This window comes from Onychomys torridus, chromosome 2, assembly GCF_903995425.1.
Source record: "Onychomys torridus chromosome 2, mOncTor1.1, whole genome shotgun sequence".
NCBI lineage: Eukaryota > Metazoa > Chordata > Mammalia > Rodentia > Cricetidae > Onychomys > Onychomys torridus.
In genome coordinates this window covers 119,218,432-119,230,579 of record NC_050444.1, presented here as the reverse complement: position 1 = coordinate 119,230,579, position 12,148 = coordinate 119,218,432, and the positions used below count along the sequence as shown (strand labels likewise).

General features: G+C 46.5%; 1 protein-coding gene across 3 annotated transcripts in view; it reads left to right on the top strand.

Annotated features, from left to right (window-relative positions):
• Ak4 (adenylate kinase 4) overlaps nt 1-12,148 on the top strand; it is a 51,574-nt gene extending 39,426 nt beyond the window's left edge. For all 3 annotated transcript variants that reach the window (XM_036179349.1, XM_036179348.1, XM_036179347.1), the window contains exons 4-6: nt 8,708-8,880; nt 10,135-10,253; nt 11,290-12,148. In XM_036179349.1, coding sequence (XP_036035242.1) covers nt 8,708-8,880; nt 10,135-10,253; nt 11,290-11,404 — 407 coding nt within the window. In that variant the 3' untranslated portion in view covers nt 11,405-12,148. The remainder of the gene's footprint in view (nt 1-8,707; nt 8,881-10,134; nt 10,254-11,289) is intronic.

The following is a 12,148-nucleotide window of genomic DNA, read 5'->3' as shown; positions in this document are numbered from 1 at the left end:
TTTCTGAAGGGAATTCTATTTTTAATGTATTCATTCTTCTGCCCAGAAGTCAGGCTGTTTTGAATGCACAGTCTTGCCTTGTCTGCTGGTCTTCCAGTCAAGTGATCTCAGACCCGAGACATGCCAGCATGCCTGCCCACCCACTCAGGCCTTGGAAGGAGGTCCATGTGAAGAAAGTGGGCCAGGGGTCCTGGGGCTGAGGGTTCTGCCCTTTCTTTGCAGAGTTGGTTTTAGCACATTAAACTGGCTTTGACCTCATCTCCTCTGTATTTTCCTTTTTGAGGCCTACCTCTGAGGAGCGCCATTCCCCACTGGGCAGCAGATGTCTACTGGGAAGGAACAATACACTCCTGTTTCATCACCTCCCGTAGAGAATGCCTGGAGCAGTTTCCCATTGCCCTTGTGATAGTGTGTGATTCTGGATGTGTTATAGATCTGTTTAGAAGGTTATTGAGGAGTTGCTGTTGGGTAGAATGGAGAACAGCCCCACTTTGAGAGTTTATGAGCGCTTCCATGTATTGAGAAGCCAGCTCTGCAGATTTCTAAAGTATGTGGGATACAGGTGGAGCTGATTCTGCACTGAGCTGGTGACAGCGAGGGAGGGAGGGAGGAAAACATGTGTTGAGGAGGGATTATGGCTGGTGATATGGCTCCATTGGTGAAAGTGCTTGCTTGCCACTCGAAGCCTGATGACCTCAGTGCGATTCCTGGAACCCACAGTGGATAGAGAGCTGATTCCGAAAAGTTGCCCTCCGACCCTCCACAGATGTGCTATATATATAGCATATGTGTGTGAGCACTGGAGTGTGTGCATACAAGAACACATGTGGGGTTGGGGATTTAGCTCAGTGGTAGAGCGCTTGCCTAGCAAATGCAAGGCCCTGGGTTCGAGCCTCTGCTCAAACAAAACAAAACACATGTGCGCACACACACACAGTGTATAGAAGCATACTTAAGCACTCTGACACAGCAGGGGTGGAAGATGGACATGGTGCCAACCTGTTAGATGAGGTGACATCTAAGTTCAGGAGAGATAAATGGAATTGGAATTACGAAAAGTAATGGGCTTATGTTTAGAATAGCCTTGGTGTCACATTTCTGGAGGCCCCAACACAGTGCATATATATATTTGATAAGGTTTTCTATATTTATGGTGAAGAATTTGAGCAGTGGTGCTTATCTGACTATAGCTCAGCCAGCATGGTGCAGAGGCAGGTTTGAGGTCATACCTAGCAAGTTCCAGGCCATCCAGGTCTAGCTTCATAGCGAGACCATACATATAAAAAATATAAAGAAGTTTGGCTCACTTTCATTCATTTTTTTTGTGTGGGAACATTTTTTCTGTGTAGCTTTGCGCCTTTCCTGGAACTCGCTTTGTAGACCAGGCTGTCCTCAACTCACAGATCTGCCTGCCTCTGCCTCCACCTCCCGAGTGATGGGATTAAAGGCGTGCGCCACCACCGCCTGGCCATGGGCACATTTTTTAAACCTGTTTTGGTGTCAAATCTTTTCTCTCTTGTTCTTCACGGGGAGACCTTGATCAAGGTGTCTCCTCCCTGTGGGCTTGATTTTCTTTCCTGAAGGATCAGTGCTATTAATTTTCTGTTGCTGTGATAAAATGTCATGATCAATAGCAACTTAGAAAGGGTTTATTGCAGCTTATGGTCCCAAATCGATCGAGCCCATCTTGGTGAGGAAGGCATGGCATGGTGGCGGAAGCAGGAAGCTGGCTGTTCACATATCACCTGCACACAAGGAGAGGGAAGGACTAGAAGGCTATAAATCTCTCAACCTATCCCTCCCTAGAATCATGCTTCCTTCAGCCAGGCTGCACCTCCAAAAAGTTCAAGAACCCCCCCTCCCCCAAACAAACTGCCAGTTGGGAACCAACTGTTGAGATTCGTGAACCTTAAAGGGGCCTTGTCATGCCAATAGCAATGATCAGACTTTGTTGGGTTTGGTTTTTTTTTTGTTGTTTTTTGTTTTTTGGTTTTTTTTTTTGTTTTTTGGTTTTTTTTGGTGTGGTTATTTTTGTAACTAGGTAACCATGATGCTATCACCCAGATGGGCACATCTTTTAGTTTGTGCATTAAAATTGATGAGATAAATTGGGGGGGTGGGTGGGCAGCGGGTTTGAGACAGGGTTTCTCTGCAGCCCTGGCTGTCCTGATACTCACTCTGTGTTGAACTCGGAGCTACTTGTCTCTGTCGTCTGTGTGCTGGAACTAAAGGTGTATGCTGCCGCCGCCACCACCACCACCACCACCACCACCACCACCACCACCACCACCACCACTACCACCACCACCCTGCTTGATCAGATAATTTTTGCCAAGTCCTTTTTAATTTATAGCTGGGCCGGTGGTGGTGCACACCTTCAATCCCAGCAGAGACAGTCAAATCTCTGAGTTCAGAGCGAGATCCAGGACAGGCCCCAAAACTACACAGAGAAACAACGTCTCGAAAAACAAAATTAATTTATCTTTCAAATTTGTGCGTGTGTGTGTGTGTGTGTGTGTGTGTGTGTGTGTGTGTGTGTGTGTACGCGCGCACGTGTGTATGTTTGAAGTGTATGCCATGTCTGAGCATGTGCCTGGGGAGACTATCAAGTATGGGCACTAGGAACTTAACTCTGGTCTTCTGGAAGAACATCAGGTGCTCTTAACTGTAGAACTATCACTTTGGTCCCAAGATTCTGCTTTCTAACAACCAGGTCACTAAATATCGTCATATTCTCAAGAGAAATAACTTTCCATTTAAATTGTGTGCCGAAGCAAAGCACAGAGCTTCACTAGGGGTGAGAGATCATTTTAGTGAGACCAGCTAGCTAATGGTTTTCTAAAGAGCAATAATTGTTGAGTCGCATTCGTGGGGAGACTTAGGTGATACCTGACTTGGATTTTTCTCTCTATCCCCTATCCCCCTTTTTGAGATAGTCTCTTCGGTATTATCCTAGGATGGTTCCCAGTTTCCTGCACAGTAGAGGCTGGCTTTGACTCCTAATCCGGCATCTACCCCTTGAGTGCTGGGATAACAGGCTCATTCCATCATGTGATTCATGAGATGCTGGGGAAATTCACTACCACCATTCAGCCACATGCTGGTTCCCCAAAACTTGTCACGTTGCTTAGGCTGCCCTCCACTGCCCTGCCTTAGCCAGCCTTCCAAGTAGCTGATGCAGGTCTGTGTGCACCACGATTTTTTTTTTTCTTTTTGGTTTTTTGAGACAAGGTTTCTCTGGCCCTGGCTGTCCTGGAAATCACTCTGTGGACCAAGCTGACCTTGGATTCACAGAGGTCCACTTGCTTCTAGTCTGCTGGGATTAAAGGTGTATGCACATCCACCCCCCCCCCCCAGCAACCAAGCTGCTTTTGAATTGTTTTTCCTCATTCATAAAAGAGGCCTGCTTTTGGTATAGGTTTTATAAATATTGGTTACAAGCATGAAGATCACTTGTTTGTTGGTTCGAGACAGGGTTTCTCTGTTACAGTCCTGAGTGTCTTGGAACTTGATTTGTAAACCAAGAGAAAATCTGCCTGCTTCTGCCTCCCCAAATGTTTGGAACTAAAGGTGTGTACCAGCATGCACAACCACACTCAGCCCACAAGTATGGAACTCTTAAGGGGTTCTGGACATATGGTTAAATTGTAGGAATGTGTTATTGTCACTAATTAATATCAATATTATTTGTACTGTGGGTTTTTTTTTTCCTCAGAGTTTTTGAAACAGTCTCATGTAGCCTAGGTTGGCTTTGGATTCCCTAATGTAGCCAAGGATGACTTTAAACGCCTAATCTTCTTGCTTCCGCCTCCTGAGTGCTAGGATTATAGGACTGTCACCATGCCTGGTTCATTCCTTGTCAGAATCACATGGCATCATGTTTATTTGCATATTTGGTTTCTCAGCTCCCTGCCCCGCATGTAGGCAGACACTGTGTCTGGGTTACTTTACAAGGCAAAGGCTTCTTTCTGAACGTTATGTCCATTTCAAAGACTTCACCTGCAGCCAATGGCTGAGCCCTCATGGGATGCTTGGCCAGCTATTTTCCTGAGTGCAGAAATGAATAGGCCAGTGGTAAAATCATTTGTCCCTTTGTCTTGAGACACAGTGGGACCTGTTTTCCCCCAACTTGTTTGTGCTCAGAGAACAGAGGGTTCTTTAACAGAGGAGTCTTTATACAAAGGTTGAGGATGGTAGCTTTTGTCTCCACACAAGGGACATCTTGCCTCCTTAGGAGGAAAGAGGTATTGTATTAGAATAACTGGTTTAAGAACAAGGATTTGAGGCTGCTCAGTGGTTAAGAGCAGACTTGGATCCAGTATCCAGCATCCACATGATGGACAGACAGCTCACAACCATCTCTAACTACAGGGTATCCAACCTCTTATGGCCTCAGCAGGCACCAGCATGCATGTGATGCACATATATACATCCTGGCAAACCACTTATGCATATAAATACAAGTAAAGACCAAGGACTTGGTTATATTACAAAAACCCTTCCTGAAGGATTTCAGGAGATCTCAAAGCAGACATTCTCCAAAAATTTTTGCCTAACTAGAATTGATTGGCCTTTACTTGACAAAGGTCCCTTTGAAGACTTTTTGAAATAGTCAGTGTCTCATAACCAGGCTGGACTCAGGACATACAGCTCTGGTCCTCCTGCTTGGTGTGCTGGTTAGTTTGTTAATGTGACACAAATGTAGACGTAGCTGAGAAGAGGGCTTCTCAGCTGAGCAATTGTCTCCCTCAGACTGACCTATGGGAATGTCTGGGGGGTATTTCTTGGTGGTTGATTGCTGTGGACAGTCCTATTCTTAAGCAGGTGGTCCTAGGAAGTATAAGAAAGACAGCTGAATGTGGGCCTGGGAGCAAGCCAGTAAGCAGCATTCCATGGTTCCTGCCTCTATTCTTTCCCTGACTTCCCTCAATAATGGGTTCTTTTTTTTTTTTTTAAAGCTACTTACTTTTTTAAAAATTTAATACCTCCCCCCCCCCCCCCCCCCCCACACACACACACACAGGGTTTTTTGCATAGCCCTGGCTGTCCTGCCTCTGCCTCCGCCTCCCCTGTTCTGGGATTAAAGGTGTGTGCCATAACTGCCCAGCTAATAATGGACTCTTATGGGGATATGTAAACCATGATAAACCCTTCCATCCTACGTTGCTTTCAAAAGTGAACCGGGACCCTCCCATGTGCCGGGATATAGGCTTGTACTGTCCCATCCGGTTCACAGTTTTGAATTTGAAAGCTGCCTCTGCCTCAGCATTTGTCTCTCGGTTTATAAGAGGTGTGCAAGGCCCCTTATGGCACATCTCTTCTCCCAGTGCTTCAGTGGTTCTCAACCTGCCTAAAAGCTGTGATCCTTTAATACAGTTCTTCATGTTGTGGTGACCCCATCCTAAAATTATCATTGCTGCGTCATAACTGTAATTTTGCTACTGTTATGAGTCATAATGTAAATATCTGGCATCCCGTCTTCCCACCAACCAGGCAGAGGTCCTGTTTTTCTTGAGAATGGCAGTAGACCCTGGCTCTGCACCCCCTGTGGATGCACTCCAAGTTAGAAAAGCAGATGCACCCTGCTCCATTGCCCTCCTCCAGCATGTGGCATGGTTGGGAGGGCCAGAAGGCATTTAGCCACTCTTCACCATTGTGCACAAATCCCCGAGGATCCTAGAGAGCTGGTGGTGCTGTGTGTGGTTAGGGGTGCAGTATGGCTCTTTCAGCTTTCTACCTGGAGTGGCTGCTTGGACTGAGCAAGAGCATGGCTTCTAGGTTGCGTTAAGGAGCAGGTTGTGACAGATGTGGAAGAGGGAGGTAGTCAGTTGCTGTAAACTGCGAAGCCGTGCTGGAGGGAGAGGCGAGCACCTGGGTCTTCATTCTCCTTCGCTGAGATACTTAACCAGACACGAAGCAGCTAGCAAGTAAGCCGCTCTCCTTTTCCCTGATATTCCCTAATATTTCTTCTGAGTTTGGCCCTTGTTCTCTAGCCAAACTGGCCTGGAAATCACAGCAGGCCTCCTGCCTCAGTGCCTCCCAAATGTGGATTACAGGGTCAGCCTCCCTGCCTGGTTGTAATTCTCACGGAAAAATTGTAAATGCTGCCACCTGTTGACCAAATGTCCCCGTGCATCCCATCCACTTTCAGCATCCCTGCCCAGGTGGCATCTCTGTGTTCTGGGCACTTCAAATAAGCCCTATACAGGTCCCATAGGATCTGTCAGCAACCCAGTTTAGTGGGGTAAGTACCACGCTGGGTTGGCAGTCTCTGAGATTACCGTTGTGAGTAGTAGGCTGTTCAGTCAGATTAATATTTTCTGTCTGTCTGTCTTTCCGTCCACTTTCCCCTTCCTCCTTCCCTCCATCTCCCCTATCGGCTCCTCCCTTGGCTTGCATGTGTACACACTTGCAAATGCAAGTTGGGGATTTTGAATCCAGAGTCTTACAGCCTCCCTCTTATTGAGCTGCTCTCCACGTCCCCAGAAATGGTTACTCTTAAATATGCGCCCCCCCTTTCGTGATAGGGTTTCTGTGTGTAACAGTCCTGATTGTCCCGGAACTCAGAGATCCACCTGCCTCTTGCCTTCCAAGTGCTGGGATTAAAGGCGTGTGCCACCACCACCCGGCTGGTAAATGGATTTTCCTCTTCAAAGATTTTCATGATCATTTTTAATTTATATAAGGGATTTATATAAGGGATACTTTCCACAAGCCAATGTCCTAACAATTCAGTCATTGTTCCAGGAACTTGAGTCTCATTGTTTCCAAGGGTAGATCTCTAGAAGGGAGTATGTAGTGTGAATCTTAAAGGTCTTATTAATAAAAACAAACCTGGAGCCGGGGACTGGGCTCAACGCTGGAAGATCAGAGAAGCAGAACAAGCCACAGCCAATTCCTCAGCTGATCCTGTTTCCTCAGACTGGAAGCCTCTGAGTCCTCATCCAGAATGAATCTCAGCTGAACTGCTGCTCAAAGCCTAAAAGCTTAAGCAGCTTAGTTCCTGGTCCTCACACCTTATATACCTTTCTGCTTTCTGCCATCACTCCTGGGATTAAAGGCATGAGTCACCATGCCCGGCTGTTTCCAGTGTGGCTTTGAACTCACAGAGATCCCAGCAGATCTCTGCCTCTGGAATGCTAGGATTAAAGGTGTGTGCTACCACTGCCTAACCTCTTTGTTTAATATTGTGGCTGTTCTGTTCTCTGATCCCAGAGTTTACTAGGTTGCGCAATATTTTGGGGATCACAATATCACCATAGGAGTATGGATCAATAGATATCAAATGCTAACTGTATAGGTCAGAGAAGCAAAACACGTACATCTCTTTAATCTCCCCTTGTCTATATGAATAGCTCGTCTTAGATGTTCTTGATTGACAGGTCCTCACACTGTCAGGCACCAGTGGTGAAAGAGCCAGATTCACCATACTCTTGCCCTGTCGTGTTCCTGGCAGCCTAGGATGTTAGAATGACATCTGCATGACCAGCTTGAGACAGTGATGCAGACCACCCTTGGAATCCAGGGCTTAAGACCCTAATCTGCATTCTTCTCGGCCTGAACCCTAAAACTGAGGCTAAGAATCGTATTATGAAATCTTGAGTAGTTCACCTTTCAAAGCCTTGCCTTTACGTCCAATCAAAGCAGCCTGTTCACCAGTACCTGTGACAGTAGCCCAGATATCTGTGGAGGTTTAGACTGTTTCCAGGGCCTTCTTGATGAGGCTGTCCAAGGCCTGCCACTTGTAACCACTGTTTATGTCATGCTTAGACAGGAACTAAAAGGCAGGCTGGCTAGACCTCCCTGTCTCCTTAAGTCTGCTCATCCCTTATTATGAAAACACCACCACCAGCAGCACCAGCAGTGCCCACGAGCCCAGATTTATATTTTGTTACTTTTCCACATTTAGAAAAGTAGACAGATCTGTAGATTTTGTAGCAACCAAATCCTTTTCAAAGGACTAGTTACTTTAGAATCTGGCTTAACTAAAGATAGTCTCCCTATAGATTCCTTACAGAACTTGCTCTGCAGACTGTGCTTAGCCTCAAAGCTTACCTCTCTCTACCCCAGTGTTGGTTAGAGGTGTATTCTATCACATTCAGTCAGGCTTAGGTATTTTAGGTAAAAAAAAAATAAAATTTTTTTTTTTCTTATTGAGACAGGGTCTCAACTTATTTACCAAGCTGGCCTGGATCTCCCGAAGCTCTTGGTGTATCCTCCCAAATAGTGGAATCATGAATGTTTGCAGTCATTTTTCCTGGCACAATTCAAGTGTGCCATGTGGAATTGTTAGGTTACGGGGTACATACCATGCAGGTGAATATCTGGGTAAAGGCACCTATTGGTTCAGGATTTCAAGGATATGCCTGCAGTTACTTGTGGTAACCTGAGAATAAATAACAGACTGCAAGCTCAAAGGCCCCATACAGGAGCCTGCACTCTGTACTGCAGAAGAGGAAATGAAGAAGGTGCAGCTTGCCCAACAGAACATGGAGGTGGGTAAGGCAGAGCTTAGTCCAGGCTGGTCTAGTGCAGTCTGCTTTCAGTCACGTGAACCCTAGATCAAACATGTAAGCTGAGCCATAAAAGAACATTCAGAGGTAGTTACAGACTCTTAATTTTCTCCTTTTGGATTATGTAGACTTTCTTATTTCCCATACTCAATGGACAGTGTCTTGCAGTGAACTTTGTTTGTTTTGGCCTCTAGGGTTCCCGAGGACATTAGTACAGGCAGAAGCCTTGGACAGAATCTGCGATGTGGATCTTGTGGTCAGTTTGAATATTCCTTTTGAGACACTTAAGGATCGTCTGAGGCAACGATGGGTCCATCCTTCTAGCGGGAGAGTCTATAACTTGGACTTTAACCCGCCTCAAGTGCAGGTAAGCTACACCGAGTGCTGGGCAGGGGCATGAGTATACTGTCCAGTGACTGTTCAGGGGAAAATATCTACAGGGTAAGAAGTGTAGAAAGCTAGTCCAAGGGAAACAGCCCTGAATATAGATGGAAGCAGTCAAAAGTTACTTTAGGGTGGTATCACCACTGCTGGTTGCCATGGTGCCAACACTGCCCTTAATGATGCTAGTTCACTTGTGATAAGCACCAACCACTGGTGTCTGCCCTGGCATAGAGCACTGCCCGAGTGTCCTTCTGATACTTCTGGAAGTAGCACTGTTTGCTGGTACTCTACAATGAGTTCTAAGCATGGCAGCCATCAGTAAAACATTGATCAGTCACGGCCTCTCCTCTTCTGCCGTGCCAACACCCCCCCACCCGTGAAAATGATGTGCATTATCATGCATCCTCACTGTAATATCCGAAACCCCCAGCTGCAGCAGGATGTCACTGTTTTAAATTCACGGGCAGCTTCTAATGGTCCATGTGAGTGGCCGGAGTCTTGTGGTTCCTCCCCAACCTTCTCTGACAGACTCACTTCTGCAGCCTTCCCCAGAGAGAACAGCTGGGGGCTTGGGCAGAATTCTGATGCTCGTACTGATGCTGCGTGTGGTAGCTATGCTTCCTAGAGGATTTAGAGTACCAAAAAGGAGGTTAGTTTGTGTGTGGAGCCCTGGCTGGTCTGGAACTAACTTTGTAGATCAAGTTGGCCTTGAACTCACAGCTAGATCCACTTGCCTTTATTACAGGTATTTTTTATGTGGGTGTGTCCGTGTGTGGGTACACCATGGCACAAGTGTGGAGGACTAAGGTCATTTTGCAGGAGTCTCCTTCTACTTTGTGAGTCCAGGGTCATCAGGCTTGGCAGCAAGGGCCTACCTGTGAGTCTCCTTACCAGCTTCCCAGTTTTCCCGCCTAGAAGAAGGTAGAATTTAGAAAACAAAGCCATTTGGCGGGGTGAGGGGGTGTTTAGTGGGACCAGCATGGCATTGTAGGTATGTTGTGTAGGGAGGATTCCCAGAATTGAGAGTTGAAGATGCCATTTAGCACTGAGATGTGTTTATAAGGATGTGACTAGTTAAGATGTAGTGCCCTTCTTGGGACGTGTGGTCAGCATGATGAAACGCCACGTCTGTGTGGTTGGAGTTCACTTTGATCATGTGGTTTTTTAGTAGAAAAAAGTTCTGACTTTGGAAATGCCCAGGGATTGGCCACATTAACTAGCTCCTCTGGTGTTTTAGGGGATCGATGACGTCACCGGTGAGCCGCTTGTCCAACAGGAAGATGATAAACCTGAAGCAGTTGCTGCCAGGCTACGGCGGTACAAGGATGCTGCGAAACCGGTCATAGAACTGTACAAGTGAGTGTGTGTCTAGAGTATTCATGGTCGGGTCCTACCAGGAAGTCATAGGGCCTGATGGGAGGAACGCTGGCCTGAGCTAGGTAATGCTTCTTCCAGCTAAAAATGTCGGAAGGCCCACACCTCCCAGAGGGTGGGTCAAGAGATAGAGTGGTTGTAGATGAATTGCTAAATTAAATACATAAAACTTATTAAATAAAAACGTGGAGCCAGATGAAGGGGTGAAAACCTGAGATCAGGGAAATAGGAAAAGCCACAAGCTAACCTCACTTCACTGAGACACCTCGGTCTCCAAAGAGAGAGCTACTTCCTGTCTACCCAAGCCTATAGCATTCTGTTCTTTCATTGGCTCTCTCAGCCCAGCTACATCACTTTCTCTCTTCCTGCCCACCTCTGTCACTTCCTGTCTGTACAGACCTCCAGACAGACCTCTATGGTTAGTGCTGGGATTAAAGGCATGTGTCACCACGCTTGGCTCTGTTCCCTAGTGCGGCCTTGAATTTACAGTGATTCAGACAGATCCCTGCCTCCCAAGTGATAGGATTAAATATGTGTACTACCATTGCCTGACTTCCATGTTTGCTTATAGTGGCTGGCTTTTTCCTCTGGTCCTCAGATAAATTTTACTGGGGCACACATCACAAGTGGTATATGGGGGGCGAGGGTATGGTCCAGTGTGTTGAGTCAGGAACTATTAGAACATGAAGACTGGTATCTCTGTCTGTATTATGTATGGACTTCTCTTTTGGGGCTTGGGGTGGGGTTGGGTGGGTTTCAGCAGTTGAGGCTTTATGCATGTTCTACAGGTGTTCCATCACTGAGCTCCACCCCCACCCCAGCCCTCATTATCTTATTTATTTAATTGCCTTAGATATTTTGACATTCTATCAATGTAAATAAGTGATTCAAGTAGTCTAGGGCTGGCTGTAAAACTATGAACAAACAGACCAGGGGATGGTGCCTGCTCTAACCTTGGATATTTGCCTGTCCTGTGATGTTAAACAACCTCAATGATGTTTATTGGATTGTCTTTCAGGAGCCGCGGAGTGCTCCACCAGTTTTCTGGGACGGAGACTAACAAAATATGGCCTTATGTTTACACGCTTTTCTCAAACAAGATCGCACCTATTCAATCCAAAGAAGCATACTGAGCCTGCCATCGGAAGAAGAACCAAGAAGACATGGCCGTTCACTCAATCATGCGTGTAGTCCTGGTGCCCTGGCCAAATTAGAAGCTAGCCAAGACAGCGTGCAGCATCTTTTCTAGTTTAAGTGATGTAGCAATGAGGCAAATCTAGTGGGTAGAAAGAACTCATGAAGAAAGAAACCCTCCTCCTGCCTTTGAAAAGAAGATATAGCTCTGCAGGTGCATTACGCCCTTCACGGGAAAGTGAGTACAGACTGGATTTCCACCACCGTTGAGCCTACACTAGATGGGGTGGTTGACAGCCACATGCTGCTCTCACAGCCATTTTGCATGCGATGGTGGAGGAATCTGGTTCATGCCACCCTCCACAGAGGCTGTTGAAACCACAGCACTGTAAGCCTGAGAACTTGAAGGGGCTGTGGTCCCAGCTTGTCCTCTGCCATACCCTTTTGCTGACCGCGCTCGGTGATTGCTTCTCCATGGTGACGGTTTCTCCCTCCAATCTTAGACACCCTAGTTTCTGCTGGATGTGTCTTCTCTCGTCTGCCTGCTCCCTTCATAGGCCATTCAGTAACATTATAGTTCCTGCCTTTATCCCTCTAAACTCCTCTTTCTACAAACAGAATCAGGGGACTGGATTCAGTCCCTTCATACTGGGATCTGAGCCAGGCGGAAAGCTTACTTGGTTAAACAGCTGCTCTGACTGTCTTGAACCACTCTGTACCTTTTATTTTATTTTATTTTTTTA